Genomic DNA, 24,941 nt, shown 5'->3' on the forward strand with positions numbered 1-24,941 from the left:
ATTGTGAATAATGATGAGTTAGAAAGTTACAGATGCACAAATATCATAACCCCCACCCTGATAACGACTTCCTCTTCCTCATCACTGCTGTCATCAATGATGATAATTTGTCTTAAGACCTGAGGAATACAAATTAGACAAAAAATCACACGACAGTCATAATCCCTGGTGGACAGACTACGTAAACATAAAATCTGACCAAATTACATAAGATTTTGGTTCTGGGTTAACTGAGATTATGACAGTCCACAAAACCACTTTTATCAGTTCTGTATTGTTTACACCTAAGTATATCCATGATATAATTGTCAACATAGAGTACATCAAAATAACAGTCCCCAGGACGGTTCAACCTAAGCCTAGGTTTATAACGCGGAGGGATCACATTATCGATGAACACGGTCGCTGCATTCAAAATCAAATGTAGGCTATTGGGCTCCTGAGTGGCGCAGCGGTCTAAGGCATTGCATCTCATTGCAAGAGGTGTCACTACAGTCCCTGGTTCAAATCCAGGCTGTATCACATCCAGCCATGATTGGAAGTCCCATAGGGTGGCGTACAATTGGCCCAGCGCCGCCGGGGTAGGCCGTCATTGTAGATAAGAATTTGTTCTTAACTGACTTGCTGGTTTAAATAAAATACTAAAGATCTCAACAGTCCTCTCTGAAGGTGGATATCTCAATGAAGGTAGTGTTGTCATCAATCTGTCATTGGAGTGACTTCTATCATTGTTACCAATGATTAAGTAACTGATGGATTCCATGATGATGGTTTTGTGACATCATAACACATGCTGTTACAGGCATATGATTACATTCCATTTGAAAAGGATCTCTATGGTTACAGGGCTCTGTTTGGCTGATACATTTCCCACTGTTGCTATGTCGCCTGTACCTGCACCAGATGAAAAAGAGCACTGAAGTGAATGCACTCGGTTACTACCAAAATCTACGTATGAGTTTGTCCACTGAGCAGTGCCACGAGTCACATTTCTCCTGCACCTGACATTGACCGCATGAAAAATAGGAAGTCTGACAGGCCATGTGTGCCTTGTTGAATTTTTTTTAAAGCACCGATCCAGCCTGTAGGTCTACTGGGAACCACTCAGGCTCAGAGGACACCGACAAAGCCCAGCATTCACTGATCACCCACAGACAGCTAAACAGTACCGTTCCAAAATCACAAGCTTTTTATATTTTGTTTACAATTGTACCACCTGCAGGCCAATTAGAGAACCTCTCTCAAGTGTCATTCAATTGAACCAATCAAATCAAATCGAACCAAATCTAATTTTATTTGCCACATGCACCGAATACACCTTACAGTGAAATGCTTACTTACGAGCCCCTAACTGACAGTGCAGTTTCAAAAAATATGGATAAGAATAAGAGATAAAAGTAACAGGTAATTAGAGGAACAGTAAAAAATAACAATATATACAGGGGGGTGCCCGTACAGAGTCAATGTGCGGGGCACCGGTTAGTTGAGGTAGTATGTACATGTAGGTAGTGTTAATTAAAGTGACTATGCATAGATGACAACAGAGAGTGGCAATGGTGTGAAGAGTGAGGGGCAATGTGAATAGTCTGGGTAGCCATTTGACTATATGTTTAGGAGTCTTATGGCTTGGGGGTAGAAGCTGTTTAGAAGCCACTTGGACTTAGACCTGGCGCTCCGAAACCGCTTTTTGTGTGGTAGAAGAGAGAACAGTCTAAGGAGGCTGGAGGCTTCGACAATTTTCAGGGCCATCCTCTGACACAGCCTAGCATAGAGGTCCTGGATGGCAGGAAGCTTGGCTCCAGTGATGTACTAGGCCGTTCGCACTACCCCTGTAGCGCCTTGCAGTCGGAGGCCGAGCAGTTGCCATACCAGGCAGTGATGCAACCAGAATACTCTCAATGGTGCAGCTATAGAACTTTTTGAGGATCTGAGGACCCATGCCAAATATTTTCAGTCTCCTGAGGGGGAATAGTTTTTGTTGTGTCTGCTTCACGACTGTCATGATGTGCTTGGACCATGTTAGTTTGTTGGTGATGTGGACACCAAGGAACTTGAAGCTCTCAAACAGCTCCATTGCAGCCCCTTCGATGAGAATGGGAGCGTGCTCGGTCCTCCTTTTCCTGTAGTCCACAATCATCTCCTTTGTCTTGATCACGTTGAGGGAGAGGTTGTTGTCCTTGCACCACACGGTCAGGTCTCTGACCTCCCTATAGGCTGTCTCGTTGTTGTCGGTGATCAGGCCTACCACTGTTGTGTCATTGGCAAATTTAATGACTGTGTTAGAGTCGCGCCTGGCCGTGCAGTCATGAGTGAACAGGGAGTACAGGAGGGGGCTGAGCACGCACCCCTGAGGGGCCTCTGTGTTGAGGCTCAGCGTGGCGGATGTGTTGTTACCTACCCTTACCACCTGGGGACGGCCCGTCAGGAAGTCCAGGATCCAGTTGCAGAGGGAGGTGTTTAGTCCCAGGGTCCTTAGCTTATTGATGAGCTTTGAGGGCACTATGGTGTTGAAAGCTGAGCTGTAGTCAATGAACAGCATTCTCACATAGGTGTTCCTTTTGTCCAGGTGGGAAAGGGCAGTGTGGAGTGCAATAGTGACTGTCCCATCTGTGGATCTGTTGGGGCGGTATGCAAATTGGAGTGGGTCTAGGGTTTCTGGGATGACGGCATTGATGTGAGCCATGACTAGCCTTTCAAAGCACTTCATGGCTACAGACGGGAGTGCGGATCGAAGTTGTTTTATTTGGAGATTACCAACATTGCCTATAGAAATGTATCCGTCTCATATTAGTTGAGAGAGAAACAACCCATTTCTCCTGCAAAATGCACTAACACAATCAAAACTTTAAAAAGCCTACCGGTCACAAAATGTAATAACGCCGAAAGAGTGTCATTTGTTGTCTGGAAAGATGATCAACTATCACCCTCAGAATTTAGAAAACATGTCACAAGCATAGTCACGGGAAGTAGGGGTGCTGCTGCTGCACCCCCTGAAAAAGTAGATTTGAATAATAATTTCTATTCACAAAAGTAGTGCACTGGGCCTTTGCTAGTCCTGTATTAGCAGACCGATATAGCCTTCTGTAATGTGGGCAAAAATGTTTTTCCAGAACCTAATCTCTGAACGGATCAATTAGCTCAGTTGGCCAGGTGTGGTGCCTAGTTGGAACAAAATCCTGCAGTACTCCAGGAACAGGGTTGCCTACCCGTCATAGAGGTTAAGGTGGCTAGAGGTTTCTTCAGCTTCCAGAGACCCAGGTGGTGGTCTCAAAAAGGCCTCAGAATCTGTTAGCGATTCTAGGTTGAAGTAACCACCATCATGCCATAGGTTCTCACGTTCCTCCTGCTGCTGCTCCTCTACTTTAACATCATAGTGCCCATTGAGTATGAAGTTTATTACTAGGTATTACTGCACTGTTGGAGCAAGAAATACAAGCATTTCTCTGCACCTGCGATAACATCTGCAAACCTGTGTACGCGACCAATAAACTTGATTTGAGTAGTCATCAAGCAGCCATCTTGGAGGATGAAGTAGAATTCCTGAGTTATCTAAGCTGTATCATGCATAGACTACTCATTATAGGATATCTATGGTTACAGGGCTTTGAACGGATGATTCAATTCCACTACGTCAACTGCACCAGATGAAAAAGCGCATGAACTTCCACTTAATAAAGTAGGTCAAATAGAGAACATCTCACTTGCCCTTCAATTGAACCAATCATAGAAGACAGTTCACACACACACGAAACCACAAGGCTTTTATTCAAAAACGCATTTTGTCAGGAACTAAGATGTATATATTTATATGTAAATAGATAATGCTCATATACACAGAAAGAATCAATGTGCTAGAGACATTGCAATATTCATACACATTTAGGTGTGTATGTCCTTTCATCTATTCTCCAAAACGATAAACGCAATGGCTGTATCACTGCTTACAATGGATGACCTTTCGAGGCCTTTCAATGCCACCAAAATTTGAATGAGCAGACATGATAAAAAGGTAATAAAGTGTGTGTGTGTACCGGTTTGTATGATGAAATCAGAGAAGCCTCTGTAATATAAAGCATTTTTAGCTTGTTTAACATGGCATAACATGTTAGTTTGTTCGATGCTCATTGATTTATTCAAGACTTCCCCCACACTGCAGCACTTTCTACAGTCTGGTAGTTGGCAGCATGGGAGGTTGTTACTGGGGGGGGGGGGGGGGGTCTCCCTTCCTGATTTAGTTGGCATGGTGGGGGGGTCCCTCTGGGATGAGAGAGGTGAAGAAGGTGCTGATGAAGGACCAGGCGGAGGCCAGGAAGCCGTGGTGGCGGGGGGCAGCGGGAGCTGCCGGGTCCTCTGGGCCTTCCTCTCCACTGTCACCCTCCTCATCCTCCAGCCCTTCATCCATCATCCGCTCCTGAGATGGAGAGAAACAGGACGAGAAAATGAGAGAGAATAAGAGAAGGACCATCGGTTTAAAAAGCAGAGACGGAGAGAGAATGTGGCAGAGAGAAAGGAGCAGCTTGGACACACAGAAAAACAACCACACAGACAGACCGATCAGACAGAAAAACATAACCACACAGACAAGAGTCCATCTTAAACAAGGAGCACCTACCATCTCCTGGATGTCCTGGTGTCTCTCTGCCTCGTCCTGATGAGCTAACCCCGCTCCTTCTCCTCCGGGGTTCTGCAGCTCTGGCCTAAAGGGGAACCAACCAGCCCTGTGCCTAGTTAACACCACAAAATTAGTATCTCACACACAGACACAGTGGGCTCCAAAATTACTGTCACCCCTGACTGACAATACACAAACAATACTTGAACAAATATAAACAATATAATTATAGAGAAACTCAAAATACCAACATGTGAGAAATACTGTACTTTATTAATGTTTTAATGGAACCCACCAAAATCATACAATTATATAACACATACATTTAATCAAAATCAAGGTTTCATAATTATTGGCACTCCTCATTTAGTACTTAGTGCATCCACCTCTGGCAAGGATAACAGCATGGTCTTTTCCTGTAATGTTTGACAAGGTTAAGGAACACATTTGGAGGGATTTTGGACCATTCCTCTATGCAGATCCTTTCAAGATCCTTCACATTCTTGGGTTTGCACTTATCAACTGCCCTCTTCAACTCAGCCCACAGGTTTTGGATTGGATTGAGGTCCGGCGACTGAGATGGCCATGGCAGAACATTGATTTTGCTGTCACAGAAGCATTTCTGTGTGGATCTTGAGGTATGTTTTGGGTCACTGTCTTGTTGGAAAGTCCACCTACGGCCAAGTCCAAGCCTTCTGGCAGAGGCAACCAGAATGTCAGCCAAAATTGCCTGATTCTTGGTGGAATTCATTATGCCATCAATCTTAACCTCTGGAATTAAAACAGCCCCAAAACATCACTGACCAACCACCATATTTCAACGTACGAGGTGCCTCTCCTTGTATGCATCTCTGTTTCGACACCAAAACCTTACATTTTGGTCTCATCTGACCAGAGCACCTTCTTCAAGTCATAATTTAAATTACGTTTGGCTCCAAGCACTTGCGTCTGTGTCTCTTGGGGTCAGAAAGGGCTTTCTTATGGCAACCCTTCCAAAGAGGCTGTGGTTGTGGAGGTGGCGTCTGATGGTGCTTTTTGAAACCTGGTGACCCCAAGACGCCACCAAGGCCTGCAATTCTTTCACAGTAATTCTTGGGGATTTTGTTGCTTCTCTCACCATCCTCCTCCCTATCTTGGGGGGCAAAATGCATTTGCGTCCTCTACCCATGAGGTTTTCAACTGTTCCATATCTTTTGAATTGTTTAATAATTGCCCTGACAGTGCTCAGTTGTATATTCAATTGTTTGTGGACCTTCTTGTAGCCATTAACAGATTCAAAGCTCATCACTAAGCTAAAGATCCTGGGACTAATCACCTTCCTCTGCAACTGGATCCTGGACTCCCTGACGGGCCGCCCCCAGGTGGTAAGGGTAGGTAACAACACATCCGCCACGTTGATCCTCAACACAGAGGCCCCTCAGGGGTGCGTGCTCAGTCCCCTCCTGTACTCCCTGTTCACACACGACTGCGTGGCCAAGCATGACTCCAACACCATCAATAACTTTGCAGACGACACAACGACAAGACAGCCTATAGGGAGAAGGTCGGAGACCTGGCCGGGTGGTGCCAGAATAACAACCTATCCCTCAACGTAATCAAGACAAAGGAGATGATTGTGGACTACAAGAAAAGGAGGATTGAGCACGCCACCATTCTCATTGATGGGGCTGTAGTGGAGCAGGTTGAGAGCTTCATGTTCCTTGGTGTCCACATCACCAACAAACTAGAATGGTCCAAACAGACCAAGACCGTCGTGAAGAGGGCACGACAAAGCCTATTCCCCCTCAGAAAACTAAAAAGATTTGGCATGGGTCCTCAGATCCTCAAAAGATTCTACAGGTGCAACATCGAGAGCACTGGTTGCATCACTGCCTGGTACGGCAACTGCTCGGCCTACGACCGCAAGGCACTACAGAGGGTAATGCGTAGTGCCCAGTACATTACTGGGGCCAAGCTTTCTGCCATCCAGGACCTCTACAACAGGCGGTGTCAGAGGAAGGCCCTAAAAATTGACAAAGACCCCAGCCACCCTAATCATAGACTGTTCTCTCTACTACCGCATGGCAAGCGGTACCGGACCGCCAAGTCTAGGATCAAAAGACTTCTCAACAGTTTCTACCTCCAAGCCATAAGACTCCTGAACAGGCAATAAAATGGCTACCTGGACTATTTCCATTGTGTCCCGCCACCCCCTCTTTTACGCTGCTGCTACTCTGTTTATTATCTATGCATAGTCACTGTAACTATACCTACATGTACATACAGTGGGGCAAAAAAGTATTTAGTCAGCCACCAATTGTGCAAGTTCTCCCACTTACAAAGATGAGGCCTGTACTTTTCATCATAGATTCACTTCAACTATGACAGACAAAATGAGGGAAAAAAATCCAGAAAAATCACATTGTAGGATTTTTAATGAATTTATTTGCAAATTATGGTGGAAAATATGTATTTGGTCACCTACAAACAAGCAAGATTTCTGGCACTCACAGACCTGTAACAACTTCTTTAAGAGGCTCCTCTGTCCTCCACTCGTTACCTGTATTAATGGCACCTGTTTGAACTTGTTATCAGTATAAAAGACACCTGTCCACAACATCAAACAGTCACACTCCAAACTCCACTATGGCCAAGACCAAAGAGCTGTCAAAGGACACCAGAAACAAAATTGTAGACCTGCACCAGGCTGGGAAGACTGAATCTGCAATAGGTTAGCAGCTTGGTTTGAAGAAATCAACTGTGGGAGCAATTATTAGGAAATGGAAGACATACAAGACCATTGATAATCTCCAAAAATCCCAGAACCACACGGGGGGACCTAGTGAATGACCTGCAGAGAGCTGGGACCAAAGTAACAAAGCCTACAATCAGTAACACACTACGCCGCCAGGGACTCAAATCCTGCAGTGCCAGACGTACTGGCTTAAGCAGGGGGACACATGTCCAGGCCCGTCTGAAGTTTGCTAGAGAGCATTTGGATGATCCAGAAGAAGACTGGGATAATGTCATATGGTCAGATGAAACCAAAATATAACTTTTTGGTAAAAACTCAACTCGTCGTGTTTGGAGGACAAAGAATGCTGAGTTGCATCCAAAGAACACCATACCTACTGTGAAGCATGGGGGTAGAAACATCATGCTTTGGAGCTGTTTTTCTGCAAAGGGACCAGGACGACTGATCCGTGTAAAGGAAAGAATGAATGGGGCCATGTATCGTGAGACTTTGAGTGAAAACCTCCTTCCATCAGCAAGGGCATTGAAGATGAAACGTGGCTGGTTCTTTCAGCATGACAATGATCCCAAACACACCGCCCGGGCAACGAAGGAGTGGCTTCGTAAGAAGCAGTTCAAGGTCCTGGAGTGGCCTAGCCAGTCTCCAGATCTCAACCCCATAGAAAATCTTTGGAGGGAGTTGAAAGTCTGTGTTGCCCAGCAACAGCCCCAAAACATTACTGCTCTAGAGGAGATCTGCATGGAGGAATGGCCCAAAATACCAGCAACAGTGTGTGAAAACCTTGTGAAGACTTACAGAAAACGTTTGACCTCTGTCATTGCCAACAAAGGGTATATAACAAAGTATTGAGATAAACTTTTGTTATTGACCAAATACTTATTTTCCACCATAATTTGCAAATAAATTCATTAAAAATCCTACAATGTGATTTTCTGGATTTTTTTCCCTCATTGTCTGTCATAGTTGAAGTGTACCTATGATGAAAATTACAGGCCTCTCTCATCTTTTTAAGTGGGAGAACTTGCACAATTGGTGGCTGACTAAATACTTTTTTGCCCCACTGTATTACCTCAATTAGCCTGACTAACCGGTGCCTGTATATAGCCTCGCTACTGTTATAGCCTCGCTACTGTATATAGTAACTGACCTTTTTACTGTGGTTTTTTATTTCTTTACTTATCTATTGTTCACCTAATACCTTTTTTTTTACTTAAAAATTGTACTGTTGGTTAGGGCCTGTAAGTAAGCATTTCACTGTAAGTAAGGTTGTATTCAGTGCACGTGACAAATACACATTGGTTTGCTTTATGAAGGTCTATGACCATCTGTCTCTTTTGAACTGCCAGTTCTTTTGTTTTTTTCATAGTGTTGGATGACAAAGGGATATTGCATTACCTCATTTATTAAATCAATAAATTACTTTGGTGGGTTCCATTGAAATATTAATAAAGTAGAGTATTTCTCACATGTTGGTGTTTTGAGTTTCTCTATAATTATATTGTTTATATTTTCTCAAGTATTGTTTGTGCATTGCCAGTCAGGGTTGCCAGTCATTTCGGAGCCCACTGTACAAAGTAAACAGGGTCCTTCAAAAGTATCCATTCTAATGTCAAACTGATAGTGTACAGAAGAGAACTCACAAAAAGACGAGCAGCATGGCGCCTATCACCATGACGAAGCGGCCAAAGGAGGAGTAGAAATACACAATGCTGAGCAAGATGGCAGCGCGGGAGACCGCGTACATCCAGTCCAGCCAATCCCGGTTCAGTTCATCCTCATTTAGCACGGCCCCGCCCTGGGCATTCATCTGGATATTGGGATTGGCCGCCCTGTCCTCTTGAATGGGGTTAGGTCCCAGGGGAGGTGGAGCTTCATTGGGCTGTGCGGGTTGGGGGGAGTGGGTGGGACTGGGGGAGGAGGGAGGGGTCGAGGGGGGCTGTGAGGCTGCCACTGCTGCTTGACTGGAAGAGGGAGAGAAAGAAAGACATAAATAAGTATTAGCGGATAGAAGCCAGTGAATATAACGCATTCCAACAGAAATGTATGTGGTCCTTATGGGTTGTTAGGATTGGGCTCTAAATGCAGACGACTGACTTACTATTGCATGTAGTAGTGGCGTGCATACATTTGCTGCCACCAGAGGACCTGCATGGGCATGTACATGGGGTGGGGGGGCACACCTGCAGCCATACCCCCTGTACTGGGACCTGCGTCCCATCTGGCCTATGGAGGAAAAACAGTAACACATGCAATCAAAAATCATGCGCACACAATATTTTCTGCATTATTCCCACCATTTTTTAAAATTGAATTTCACTTATTTTCCTGACTAGGTAGAAACGGAACTAGAATTGATCCCAATACACGAGAACAGTGCTTACCATTGCATTATACCAGTAGAGGTAGGATTTTGAGGGTTAAATTGGGGGAAGCCTCCACGATGCCTTAGTCCATCATAACTTCCTGCTACTGAGGCAGCGGACTGACCGTCCTGATTTGGTGTTGTGGCTTGGGGGGTGGAGCCAGCACTGTCTGAACTCTGAGTGACAAGACATACACCAATCATAAACCAGCAAAGGAATATATAGGTTTAAAAAAACAATGCACCTATGGGAATAAGGACAGCTGCAAAGTAGGGCTGGGCGGTATAGAGTATTTTACTATATACACACACACCGGTACTGATGCACAGACAAGCTTGGGTTTTTACTTTACCTTGTATAACGGTATTTCAATGTTTGGTTTGTTAAATGTGTTATGCCACTTTGTGTAATGTCGGTTGGTTCCTACCCTGTCACAATAACCTCCCCCTCGCCTTTTCATTCATTGTGTCAATCACTGGATTCAAAGTGCCCACTATATTCAAACTTTTGGTTGAAGTTTCTTGAATGTCCAAAGCCCTATTAAAAACCCTTAGAATGTATGTGTTGCCACCCCAGGGTCATGCACTACAAATAAAGCATATTTAGAACTTGTAATGTTAAACTCAAATACCGCAAGAAATTTGAAAAATATTGTGATATATATTTGGGTCATGTCGCCCAGCCCTACCGCAAAGACACCAAACGGATACGTTCCAAGTCACAGAGTAGAAATGTAACGTATAGACCACACCCCACTCTCCATTCCAAATGACAGAGCTTTCTGTTATGTGTTCTAGGCATTTAATTTATATCTGATTGAATTGTTGAGCTCCACAGAATGACTCCACACCATTAGACGTACCCCAGAGCTGGAGCTGGGGTCAGAGGTCACCGAGCTGGGGGTGGAGCAGTGGGGCGTGGGCGAGGTTGGTGGGCTACGGGAGGCACACACCAGGTGCATCATGTGATAACCCTCCTGCTGTAGGCAGAAATAGAGGGTTGGATGTGGGGGAAAAGGAGAAGGGCATAATTAATAATTTGATTCTGTTTTGGTGATTGGAGGACGTGAGAGTGAGAGCGAGCGAGAGCGAGGGAGGGAGGAATTTCAGGGAACAGGCTAGAATTCAGGGACAAAGCCAACCTCAACAATGTTGCTTACTACATCGGATCAGCTATTGTTATACCGTCACAGTCTCTGCCTCACGTTCACCCTCTCTCTCAGACACACAAGGGGGTGGGCCCTATTCAATAACGGCTCAGCAGTCAGTTGTCTGTTATGTTGAGTGAGGTTTCTGTGATATTGCATACCAATTCTAACATTTCAGATATAGTGTTAGTCCACCATACTCCAAACCTCTCGACCATATGCCACAGCAGAAAAACAGAGACAAGGTCGAGGGTGGTCTTTACCTTCCTGAGGACATCCCTCAGTTGCAGGTGGTCCTGGAGGAGATGGCCCGAGTATACCAGCCGCTGATCCTTGGATGACTAAAACAACACAACTGTCATTCTGAGAAAGCCTATGTTGCAGAATATGCTACTAGATCATAAAAAAAAAAATCATAGTTTGGGTTGATAAGCCCTAAATGCAAAAATTATGGAAATGTTACATGCAAGAACAATGGCGCTGAAAGTATATCAACAAGGTGGTAGGGCAATATTACGTTTATTAATACAGAAGTACTATTGCAACCATAGACCTAAATGTTTGATTGATCCGATACAGTGACAGAACATGACATCAGTAATATCTCTGGTTGGAAAACATGTGCATTGTTTTTATGTAGATTTTAGAATATTTGCATGAAAATCTGGCACCAATTGGATGGAAACCTAGCTTGTGTTCCAGAGAGACTAAGCATTTTCAGATTAGATTACATTAGATGAGGGTAGATTACACACTTGAACACATACCTGCAGCGTCACAAGACAACGCCTTACAGAATTATTTCACATGATGTACAGTACCAGTCAAAAGTTGGGACACCAACTCATTCAAGGGTTTTTATTTTTTACTATTTTCTACATTGTAGAATAATAGTGTAGACATCAAAACTATGAAATAACACATATGGAATCATATAGTAACCAAAAAAGGGTTAAACAAATCAAAATACATTTTATATTTGAGATCCTTCAAAGTAGCCACCCTTTGCTTTGATGACAGCTTTGCATACTATTGGCATTCTCTCAATCAGCTTCATGAGGAATACTATTGGACATCCACCTGGGAATACTACAGACTATTCTATTCACATTGCCCCCCTCCCCTCCACTGACACTTTCTGTTGTCATCTATGCATTGTCACTTTAATTAACTCTACCTACATGTACATACTACCTCAACTAACCGGTGCCCCGCACATTGACTCTGTACTGGCACCCCCCTGTATATATTGTTATTTTTTTACTGCTCCTCTAATTACCTGTTACTTTTATCTCTTATTCTTATCCATATTTTTTTTTAAACTAAACTGTCAGTTAGGGGCTCGTAAGTAAGCATTTCACTGTAAGGTCTAAACTGGTTGTATTCGGCGCATGTGACTAGTAAAATTTGAAGGAGTCCCCACATATGCTGAGCACTTGTTGGCTGCTTTTCCTTCACTCTACGGTCCAACTTATCCCAAACCACCACAATTGGGTTGAGGTCTGGTGATTGTGGAGACCAGGTCATCTGATGCAGCATCATCACTCTCCTTCTTGGTCAAATAGTCCTTACACAGCCTGGAGGTGTGTTTTGGGTCATTGTCCTGTTGAAAAACAAATGATAGCGGGACTAGGCGCAAACCAGATGGGATGGCGAATCACTGCAGAATGCTGTGGTAGCCATGCTGGTTAGTGTGCCTTGAATTTAAAATACATCACCAACAGTGACCAACAGCAAAGCACCCCCACACTATCACACCTCCTCGCTTCACGGTGGGAACCACACATGCAGAGATCATCCGTTCACCTACTCTGCATCTCACAAAGACACAGCGGTTGGAAGCAAAAATCTCAAATTTGGACTCATTAGACCGGTCTGATGTCCATTGCTCGTGTTTCTTGGCCCAAGCAAGTCTTCTTATTGGGGTCCTTTAGTAGTGGTTTCTTTGCAGCAATTTAACCACGAAGGCCTGATTCACGCAGTCTCCTCTGAACAGTTGATTTTGAGATGTGTCTGTTACTTGAACTCTGTGAAGCATTTATTTGGGCTGCAATCTGAGGTGCAGTTAACTCCAATGAATGTATCCTCTGCAGCAGAGGTAGGTAAATCTGGGTCTTCCTTTCCTGTGGCGGTTCTTATGAGAGCCAGTTTCATCATAGTGCTTGATGGTTTTTGCGACTGCACTTGAAGAAACTTTAAAAGTCCTTGAAATTTTCTGTATCGACTGGCATCCATGTCTTAAAGGAATGATGGACTGTTGTTTCTCTTTGTTCTCGTCATAATATGGACTTGGCCTTCTACCAAATAGGGCTCTCTTCTGTATACCACCCCTACTGTGTCAATACAACTGATTGGTTCAAATGCATTAAGGAAAGACATTCCACATATTCACTTTAAAACAAGGAACACCTGTTAATTGAAATACATTCCAGATGACTACCTCATGAAGCTGGTTGAGACAATGCCAAGAGCATGCAAAGCTGTCATCAAGGCAAAAGGTGGCTACTTTGAAGAATCTCAAGTATATTTTGATTTGCTTAACACCTTTTTGGTTACTACATGATTCCATATGTATTAATTCATAGTTTTGACGTCTTCACTATTATTCTACAATGTAGAAAATAGTTAAAATAAAAACCCTTGAATGAGTAGGTGTCCAAACTTTTGACAGGTACTATATGTAAATGTAGACCTACGTACATGTAAAAGCAAGCATTTCAAATCCCCAAAACGTAGTCTATGCTCAGAAGGAATAGTTGGGTTTTGTTTTGGTGGTCAAGACCCAGCAAGATAGTGCTCACAGATAAACAACGTGGCAGAGAACCCAATGTGTCATTCATTTTGGAAAACCTGACAAATGAACTATTAAGATAATATCCCTTAACTAATCCCTTCATTTAGGATGCTTGGTTGGTTGCTGTGGTTACACAGTTTTGTTCTGCTTTCCCAGGTGGATGTCCAGTTTTGAGATTTACTCAACAGCTGTCACATCTTTCAGTTTATGGAGCTCAGCTAGGAAACAATTAGACTGTCTACAGCTTCCTCTGGTTATAGAAAATGCTAAGATGAACAATGCAATTGCAATTACCTCACAAGTGTATACCATGAAAAATCAGGGCTTGTTTCTTACTCAAATTCTGGAGAAGTCTACTTCAAAACTATATTGAACAAAAATATAAAACGCAACATGTAAAGTGTTTGACCCATGTTTCAGGAGCTGAAATAAAAGGTTGCAGAAATGTTTCATAAGGCCACTCTAAAATGTGCAGTTGTCACACAACACAATGCCACAGATGTCTTAAGTTATGAAGGAGCTTGCAATTGGAATGCTGGCTGCAGGAATGTCCACCAGAGCCATTGCCAGTGCAAGCTTTAACTTCCTGACTGATGTCTTGAGATGTTGCTTCAATATACCCACATCATTTTCCCTCCTCATGATGCCATCTATCCTGCAGCAAAGCACCCTAACAACATGATGTTGCCACCCCCGTGTTTCACGGTTGGGATGGTGTTCTTTGGCTTACAAGCCTCCCCCTTTTCCCTCCAAGCATAATGATGGTCATTATGGCCAAAGAGTTCCAATTTTGTTTCATCAGACCAGAGGACATTTCTCTAAAAAGTACGAGCTTTGTCCTCATGTGCTGTTGCAAACCATAGTCTGGCTTCTTTTATGGCGGTTTTGGAGCAGTGGCTTCTTCCTTGCTGAGTGGCCTTTCAGGTTATGTCGATATAGGACTCGTTTTACTGTGGATATAGATACTTTTGTACCAGTTTCCTCCAGCATCTTCACAAGGTCCTTTGCTGTTGATCTGGGATTGATTTGCACTTTTCGCACCAAAGTACGTTCATCTCTAGGAGACAGAACGCGTCTCTTTCCTGAGTGGTATGATGGCTGCGTGGTCCCATGGTGTTTATACTTGCGTGCTGTTGTTTGTACATATGAACGTGGTACCTTCAGGCGTTAGGAAATTGCTCCCAAGGATGAACCAGACTTGTGGAGGTCTACAATTTATTGTCTGACGTCTTGGCTGATTTCTTTTTATTTTCCCATGATGTCAAGCAAAGAGGCCTTGAAATACATCCACAGGTACACCTCCAATTGACTCAAATGATGTCAATTCGCCTATCAGAAGCTTCTAAAGCCATGACATAATTTTCTGGAATTTTCCAAGCTGTTTAAAGGCACAGCCAACTTAGTGTATGTAAACTTCTGACCCACTGTAATTGTGATACAGTAAAGTATAAGTGAAATAATCGGTCTGTAAACAATTGTTGGAAAATGTACTCGTGTCATACACAAAGTAGATGTCCTAACCTACTTGCCAAAACTATAGTTCGTTAACAAGACATTTGTGGAGTGGTTGAAAAATGAGTTTTAATGACTCCAACCTAAGTGTAAGTAAACTTCCGACTTCCACTGTAGGTGGGGGCTTAGTAACTATGCATAGGTAACAAACAAGCAGCGAGTAGCAGCAGTGTACAAGGGGTGGGGGGGTCAATGTAAATTATCTGGTGGCGATTTTTATGAATTGTTCAACAGTCTAATGGCTTGGGCGTAGAAGCTTTTGAGGAGCCTTTTGGTCCTAGACTTGGCGCTCCGGTACCACTTGCCGTGCGGCAGCAGAGAAAACAGTCTACAACTTGGGTGACTGAAGTCTGACAATTTTATGGGCTTTCCTCTGACACTGCCTATTTATAGGTCCTGGTTGAAAAACCTTTCAAAGCACCTCATGGCTACCAGCGCGAGTGCCAGGGGCGGTAATCATTTAGGCAGGTTACCTTCGTTTCCTTGGGCACAGGGACTATGGTGGTCTGCTTGAAACATGTAGGTATTACAGACTCCGTCAGGGAGATGTTGAAAATGTGAGTGAAGACTAGAGGTTGACCGATTAATCGGAATGGCCGATTAATTAGGGCCGGTTTCAAGTTAACATCGTTTTTTTTTTTTACACCTTTATTTAACTAGGCAAGTCACTTAAAAACATATTCTTATTTTCAATGACGGCCTAGGAACGGTGGGTTAACTGCCTCGTTCAGGGGCAGAACGACAGATTTTCCTCTTGTCAGCTCGGGGGATAATCTTGCAACCTTAAAGTTAACTTGTCCTTGTGCACTCCACAAGGAGACTGCCTGTTACGCGAATGCAGTAAGCCAAGGTAAGTTGCTAGCTAGCATTAAACGTATCTTATAAAAACAATCAATCAATCATAATCACTAGTTAACTACACATGGTTGATGATATTACTAGATATTATCTAGCGTGTCCTGCGTTGCATATAATCTGACTGAGCATACAAGTATCTAAGTATCTGACTGAGCGGTGGTAGGCAGAAGCAGGAGTGTAAACATTCATTCAAACAGCACTTTCGTGCGTTTTACCAGCAGCTCTTCGTTGTGCGTCAAGCATTGCGCTGTTTATGACTTCAAGCCTATCAACTCCCGAGATGAGGCTGGTGTAACCGAAGTGAAATGGCTAGCTAGTTAGCGCGCGCTTATAGCGTTTCAAACGTCACTCGCTCTGAGCCTGTGGTCGTTTCCCTTGCTCTGCATGCGTAACGCTGCTTCGAGGGTGGCTGTTGTCGATGTGTTCCTGGTTCGAGCCCAGGTAGGGGCGAGGAGAGGGACAGAAGCTATACTGTTACACTGGCAATACTAAAGTGCCTATAAGAACATCCAATAGTCTAAGGTTAATGAAATACAAATGGTATAGAGGGAAATAGTCCTATAATTCCTATAATAACTACAACCTAAAACTTCTTACCTGGGAATATTGAAGACTCATGTTAAAAGGAACCACCAGCTTTCATATGTTCTCATGTTCTGAGCAAGGAACTTAAACGTTAGCTTTCTTACATGGCACTTTTACTTTCTTCTCCAACACTTTGTTTTTACATTATTTAAACCAAATTGAACACGTTTCATTTATTTGGGGCTACATTGATTTTATTGATGTATTATATTAAGTAAAAATACGTGTTCATTCAGTATTGTTGCAATTGTCATTATTACAAATAAAAGAAAATAAAAAATTGTCCGGTTAATCGGTATCGGCTGTTTTTTGGTCCTCCAATAATCGGCATCGGCGCTGAAAAAATCATAATCGGTCGACCTCTAGTGAAGACACTTGACAGTGGGTCCGTTGACCTGTTTAAAGGTTTGTTCACATCAGCTACCGAGAGCGTTATCACACAGTCATCCAAAACAGCTGGTGCTCTCGTGTATGCTTCAGTGTTGCTTGCCTCGAAACGAACATAAAAGGCATTTAGCTTGTCTGGTAGGCACGCATCACTGGGCAGCTGCATCTGGGTTTCCCTTCGTAGTCAGTAATAGTGTTTGAGATGCTCTGGATCGACATGTATTATTGCATGTTCCAGTTCCCACCAATATCCAGCAACTTTGCACAGCCATTGAAGAGGAGATGGACAACATTCCACAGGCCATAATCAACGGCCTGATCAACTCTATGCAAAGGAGATGTGTCGTCCTGCATGAGGAAAATGGTGGTATCACCGGATACTGACTAGTTTTCTGATCCACACCCTACTTTTCTTTTAAGGTATCTGTATTACAGTCATGTAAAATCCATAGATTAGGGTCTAATTTATTTATTTCAATTGACTGAATATATGAACTGCAACTCAGTAAAATATTTGAAATTGTTGCGTTTATAGTTTTGTTCAGTATACTTTGCAGATACTTTTACTGTGGTTATTCCTTTGAGAGTTAGACCTAGAGCTGAGCTGGAGCAAAAGCCTGCACACCCAGTAGCTCTCCAGGCAGACAGTTCCCCCGTCCTATCCACTCCCCTTAGTTAATGGAATGGTGGGGATGAGTAAACCAAAAAATGGCAGTACCAACTCACCGGCTTGCTTGGGTACACATTCGAGATGTGACTCTTCAGTTTCTCTACCGTCCAGTTGAGAAAACAGTTTATTGTCTGGTCGTCATACTTCTGGTTGGGGGCCTTGATGACTAAGGTGACGGGACTGTCAACTGCTCCTGGGTCCATGGTTCATATTAATGGGTGTGTCAAGGGGATGGGAAAGGACAGGGCTCGCCTCCTACACCTGAGGAGGAAGACTCCCTCAGATCCTCTTCATCATTGTGATCTCAAGTCCAGCTCAGCCAATGACTGTGGTGGACAGGGTATTTTCTCTCTAAAGAGCTGTCATTGGCGGGGAGATGGTTCTGTGTCCAATCACGATGTAATCCTGGTGGAGAGTGAAGCAGCTATGTTTCTTGGGGTTCTGTCAAATAGAGAAAGTGATTAAGACAATGCTTCTCAAACAGTTATGAATCTGAACGTTTTGAATGTCCTTACTTGTGGTACTAACTAGGCTACTCAAATGTATTGACATGCACAGATTGACAGTCTCTGGAATTGTTTATGTTAATTTATCATAAAAAAAGGGATATTGGCTAGCTAGCTAATACTTTTAAATGCTTTTATAATGTAATGAATGAGTGAGACACAGCCAGTCCTGATGATTACTATGTAATCCTATGTATGGCCAGTTGAAGAAAATATTAGTGCTCAAGAGCGTAGTCAGCATGACTATATTCAACAGACAAGTCGCGGATAAACATAAACACAGACACTAGATCTCTGACACCCCTGACCTAGCTTGCAACAATTCAGGGGGAGACATTCCAGTCTTCAGAACACCTGTCGAGTTGCGTCATACAGCCGTCAAAACGAGCCATCCAGACAGATACTAGTTAGCGACCTACTTGTTTATTGTTTACACTAACCACCAAAACTAGTCTATGTAGAAAGTAATTGTATGATGTTAACATATCTGACAAATAGACGTTCGTTTTACGAGTGCTGTGCTATCAAAGCTCCAGAGATTAGTGTTGCTAGATAGCTAGCTACCTATTAGCCAAGCTAACATTACGTTAGCATATCGTGAAATGCTGGTTTGCTACTTCTCTTGATAATACGAACGACGTGACAGTATCGGGGACAGGAGGTTTATTCATACACAACGTTAACTTACTTTAGATTATTTGAGTATTTTCGACCCCTTTTGACTGCTCCTTCCCAGTTCGACAGTTTTTTTTTGGTGAGTCGGGTGTAATACCGGAAACTACGTCATAATATTCCACTGACAGCTAGTGGGTACCAGTCATAGAGATAGATAGAGGACACTGGTCTTTTGGCCAAATTTCATATACACAAATGTAAATTTACAAACAGAAAACCACATTTTCGTACCCTACAAAAATAAATTGAACTTTATTTTAAGACGGTTAAATGCTCTACTAACAAAAAAGCTGTTAGAATTGTAAGTATATGCATGTCCCTTAATAAGGTCCTTGTGTAATTGTAATGTGATATTGTACCCCCTAGCTCGATTGTCCATTGTTTGTAATCTATGTATGCTTGTGTTCCCTCATGTGCTTTATGTATTGATTTGTTGTTAATAAAAAATAAAAATTAATTTAAAAATTAAATTAAAAAAAAAAAAGATAGAGGACACTATAATAACTCACGGGTGTTAGTCGTCCACCGAAAGTATTTGTAAATATATTTGAAATATTGATGAGAAATGTAAATTTTGTCAATCTGGGAAATAATCAATTGAGTATTTGTTTTTCCAATGTGTGTATAAAACATGTTCTGGGTGGATCTTCTGATTTGGTAGGGACATCCATCTGCAAGCTTGTGCTGTTCTTTTTGTTTTTGATAGTGCAAGATTCTCAACTAACGACAAGTATGTGATGAATTTCATTATAATTCTTACTAATTCTTCTTAAATGTATTAAATTGTCCCCCCCCCTCATCAACCTACACACAATACCCCATAATGGCAAAGCAGAAACAGGTTTTTAGAAAATTTTGCAAATGTAGAAAAACATTTTTTTAAATGAAATATACATTTACATTATTCAGACCCTTTACTCAGTACTTTGTTGAAGCACCTTTGGAAGTGATTACAATCTTCAGTCTTCTTGGGTATGATGCTACAATCTTGGCACACCTGTATTTGGGGAGTTTCTCCTATTCTTCTCTGCAGATACTCTCAAGCTTTGTCAGGTTGGATGGGGAGCTTTGCTGCACAGCTATTTTCAGGTCTCTCCAAAGATGTTCGATTGGGTTCAAGTCCGGGCTCGGTCTGGGCCACTCAAGGACATTCAGAGACTTGTCCTGAAGCCACTCCTGTGTTGTCTTAGCTGTGTGTTTAGGGTAGTTGTCCTGTTGGAAGGTGAACAGATGGTGGCAGACATTTTTTTGGTAACCTTCCCCAGATCTGTGACTTGACACAATCCTGTCTCGGCGCTATTATCCTCAGCATAAATGAAATATCTTATAGAATTCTACAGTCTGGCCACACAGCAATGTTGTTTGTAATTTACAGTTTTTTTTTACCATGTCAATGTTTTGACTGAATAGCTGAATAGGGCCATAAATTCACTCCATTGTTTTTGTGTGACAGTGCTCTCTTTCCAGGGGCTGAAATTAAATTTAAATTCCATCAAGTCAGGAGATAAATTGAAATGTAAGAATGAAAAGTGTCATTCCTTTTCAATGAGAAAGTTTTCCATTTTGGAACTGGAATTTAAATTTGCTTTCACTGGGTGTCATGGAGGACAGGTATGTTTATCAGGAGGGGTGGAGGGGGTATTACTGAAATAGATCCCTGTAGTTAGTGGAAAAGTTTGTTGGTCAACGTGACTCCTGCAGGAGCTCTCCTCCCGATGTAGTGATGACCTCATCCTAGGGAAAATAACACAGCAGTGAAGAATAGATATTGGATATTGAGACAGAAATATGATTTACACAGATGAATTTAGCGCAGACACAGCAAATGCGCATAGACAAGTGAGAGCTAAATCAAGCCCAGACAGGCAGACATGACAGACCGATAGACAGAGACCAAAGACAGACAAGAAAAGAAAGACGGACTAAAAATAAAGACCTTGTGGAATTAAATGAGGTTGGCCAGAGTGAAAAAACCTGTTCTGATCAAGCTTTCTCCAAAGACATCCACCAGGAAGTGTTTGAAGCCACAGGTGGTGCAGTTGCTCAGGGTGTAACCCATAGAGATTGATAGAGGACTCAACATAGGCAAGTCAATTAAGAACAAATTATTATTTACAATGACAGCCTACCACAGCCAAAGCTGGATGACACTGGGACAATTATGTGGTGCCCTATGGGACTCCCAATCACAGCCAGATGTGATACAGCCTGGATTTGAACCAGGGAGTGATGTAGTGATGACACTAGCTTGTTTTCTAATGGACATTGCCATTGAGGGCGTCCACCATTTTAAAGTAGTCAACTGGCTGGGGGTTCCTTCGGGTTGGGAGCAATCAGCCAATGACTTCCAATTTAAATTGGGTGCTATGGTATGTAAATGGCTTTAAACTATAAAACCACTATCTAGTGGCCACAATAAATTAATGACACACAATATTTGGCTTCAGGACTAAATCAGCAATATTAGCTTTACACTTTATTTAAACACAAATAAGAAGAAAATGGATTACTTTAAAATTGAGATGTCAATGGCGCTGCCCATGCTGTTGCATACGCTATAATAGCAGGTATGCAAAGATGAGTCTTCTATCTAGCTCTATGGTGTAACCCCAGATCTGCTCCCTGGTTCGAACCAGGAAGCATCTCTCTAAAGCGTTCATCAGCAAAGACTCAGACTCCTGGCAAGAGATGATGCCTACAGAGAGAAAGAGACAGCCAGCTATGACTTTATATCTGTAGTTATAGGGCCAGATTACAGTAATTTCCATGTTTATCTTCTTGGGAGTGTACTGTCAAGGGTGGGTATCAGTGCCTTTCAAAGTGGTCCTATATAGGCTAATTAAGAACTAGTAGGCCTACACTACACATATGCAAAAACGTACACAGACATACATGCACATATATACATTTGTCTGATGTCTAGTGATGGCAGAAGAGTAGGGCTCATGTGAATATGAGAGAGCAATGTTATAGAAAAAAATAATATTCAGATTCAAATATTTTGTGTGGAGATACATGATTATCTTTCAGGTAGAATAGGGAATCATGTTAGCTCTATCCATTACCGTTCTACCTGAAACGTTCAAAACATTTCACCTCACTGAATAGACCCATGACTCCTTACCCAGTGGGCAAAACTGGTTCAAATGATGTCATAATGACGTCGAACCAAGACAGAGGGAGGAAGCTGGAAGATGTTGGTTCATAGGTGAATGGCAATATTGTGCTGCATTGTTGTGATGTAATAAATGCAGAAGGAAAACCATGTGGAATCATCATACACCAATCACAAGCGATAATCCATTTGTTTTGATTAAGACATCATTCATTTTGTTTAGAATTGTCACGTCTTCACCAGTCCTGGTAACCCATCTATATGCACACCTGTCAACCTTCATTACGCACAGCTGCGCCTCATCATTGGGCACACCTGGACTTCATCAACTCCTTAATTATTTCCTATTTATCTTGTACTCCATTGTTATCACCCACCAGGCAATATGGTTTATTTTTCCATGTTAGACGCATCTCTTGTTTTGTACTGTGCCATGGTCTTAGTCATTAAACTCCCTAACGGCACTTGCTTTCTGTCTCCCTGCATCTACGTTACAAGCATTTAATCAATAAAGTAGCCCAGATGTATCCTGGCAAACAAGCTTTCAAAGTATTTTTTTGAATGTCACGAAAACACTTGTGCTTAGATATAAGTTATGATACTGACAAGTCTTCTTGCAAAGTTGTTTATACTGCTTGGTCAATGTTTATTACTGTAAGTGTAACATTTTATATAATATTAATGCAATCTTTTCCAAACCCACCTTTTTCTGAAAGAAATTTTAAAAATTCAAGAGTTGGCTCAACTTAATAAAAATGTACTTCAAAATAAGCAATTAAGTTAAACTAAATTAGGTTTATGTATTTAATTATTCCTTTTTACCCATGTCTTATGTAATGTATCTTGGCCCTCTTTTACATATTCCTTACCGGTGTCGTATCTTGTCTTATCTTGTGAACACTATTATGCCTCTTTGGGGGTTTAATTTAACATGTTTATAACTTGAACGAGTTTTGTAATAAGATCAAAATGAATAAAAACAAAAGTCATGTGACCTGTGACCCACCGATGAGGTGAATCAACCTGCTTGTCATGCTAATGTCGTGCGAATGACTGACAAAACATCACTTAAATTAAATGCACTAATCTTCTAAGCTTGTGAAATAGTCCACGTGACTCTGTGATAATGTGACACTTATAGCTCAGACACACTGGTAGGATTGTTAAACGTTTGCCTGCCAACAGTTCTTAGCACCTCTGAACAGTGTCAGCAGTCAATAGCTTCTGTGTTCACACAGCAAAGACCTTGAATTCGTCAGCCACCTTGTTAAAATACTTCAAACCAGAAGGTGGCAGTAGCATTGTATGGCAATGCATGTCTGTGTGTGTTGCTTATGGTTTAGATTGAGCTATTGTTGTTATTTTGTAGAAAGCCTTGTTTATACTAGCCAGATGGCCACAGCTAGATAACTACCTAGCAAGATGATGAAGAAATAATTTAATTAAATCTCCATAATCCCATACTGCCAGTCCATAGCTGAATGTTTAACTAGCTAGCTAATGTTAGCATATTCGCTAGCTATCACAACATAAAGGACACCACTAACTCGGCATCTAACACAGGCAGCTGTTTCATGGAAACTAGCTAAGTAATAGTGATGTAATTATAATGTCAATACAAGCCATAGTGGTTTACTAGCTTGGAGGAAGTATTTAGTTCAGATTCAGTTTCAGAGTGTTTAATAGTCACATGGTTGCAGGTGTGATTGTAGGGTACAGTGACAATCTTAGGTTTCGATCTCTAAGTGGACTAAAATAATGAAAATTGTAATAAAAAAACAGCAATAGAAATAACACTATATACATAACAACTGTGGCAGTGGTGCATGAATAAATGTCCTTTGAGGTGGAGGTAGAGTACAGACTGTTGAGGGGGTGGGGGGAATGTCCATAGTGGGAGTGTTATGTGTATTGTGTCTGTGTCAACTTCCACAATAAATATAATACATAAAATTATGAAATATTTACAATATTCATTATTTTATAGTCCTAGTTAAATTCAATAAAGTTTTTTCATGATTATTGTATTTATTATTATTTGATTTAAGATTCTGTGTGTCCCTGATATCACTTCCCACCCTGTTAGTTTGTTGTTCTCCATTTAAGAAAACAACCCCTTCCTAAAATGACACCACATTCAGGAAGTGTCATAATTTATTTGGTGTGAAAACAATGGTGCAAAGCTAAATAAATACAAACACTCAGTTTTATCTATTTGTCCATGTTTCATGTTGTTTGTATGTCCCACTCATACATTTCCACCATGCTTGGCTAAAGTATAGATACAATTAACAACATTTAAAAATGTTAAAATATGTTTGATAGAGAAGTTAAAATTATGTTTAAGTGTTCACCATTATGCTAGCTAAATCTTGCCCATTCACAGAGCTACGGCTAATTTAGGCTCCAAATTTCCTGAGCTTGACCAATATGTTTTCTGAGAGCCAAACATGTCCTTTTTTTAATAGAATACCAAAAAATGTAAAGGTCATGAGGCAAAAAGCAGTGGTGGTAAAAGTACTCAATTGTCATATTTGAGTAAAAGCAAAGATACCTTAATAGAAAAGGACTCAAGTAAAAGTGAAATTCACCCAGTAAAATACTACTTGAGTAAATGTCTAAAAGTATTTGGTTTTAAATATACTTAAGTATCATACGCAAATGTGATTGCTAAAATATAATTAAGTATCAAAAGTAAAAAATTATTTAAAATTCCTTACATTCAGCAAAACATACAGCACCATTTATTTTGTGTTTACATTTACGGATCGCTATGGGGCACGCTCCAACACTCAGACATAATTTACAAACAGTGCATGTGTTGAGTGAGTCCACCTATTCAGAGGCAGTATGGATGGTCAGGAATGTTCTCTCAGGACAGGTGTCCTGTTAAGGATTTAAAATATAAGGAGTACTTTTGGATGTCAGGGAAAATGTATGGAGTAGAAAGTACATTATTGTCTTTAGGAATGTAGTGAAGTAA

General features: G+C 41.8%; 1 protein-coding gene across 1 annotated transcript; it reads right to left on the reverse strand.

The window, feature by feature from the left end:
• Positions 1-3,744: 3,744 nt before the first annotated feature.
• On the reverse strand, positions 3,745-18,964 carry herpud2 (HERPUD family member 2). The gene is given in 10 exon segments (XM_029679603.2): positions 3,745-4,411; positions 4,613-4,724; positions 8,987-9,307; positions 9,445-9,544; positions 9,547-9,569; positions 9,728-9,885; positions 10,572-10,688; positions 11,120-11,197; positions 17,719-18,103; positions 18,857-18,964. Coding segments are annotated over 9 exon segments (1,236 nt in total). The 5' UTR covers positions 17,866-18,103; positions 18,857-18,964; the 3' UTR covers positions 3,745-4,231.
• Between the last annotated feature and the right edge of the window lie 5,977 nt (positions 18,965-24,941).

The sequence above is a fragment of the Oncorhynchus nerka genome, linkage group LG14 (genome assembly GCF_034236695.1).
Source record: "Oncorhynchus nerka isolate Pitt River linkage group LG14, Oner_Uvic_2.0, whole genome shotgun sequence".
Taxonomy (NCBI): domain Eukaryota; kingdom Metazoa; phylum Chordata; class Actinopteri; order Salmoniformes; family Salmonidae; genus Oncorhynchus; species Oncorhynchus nerka.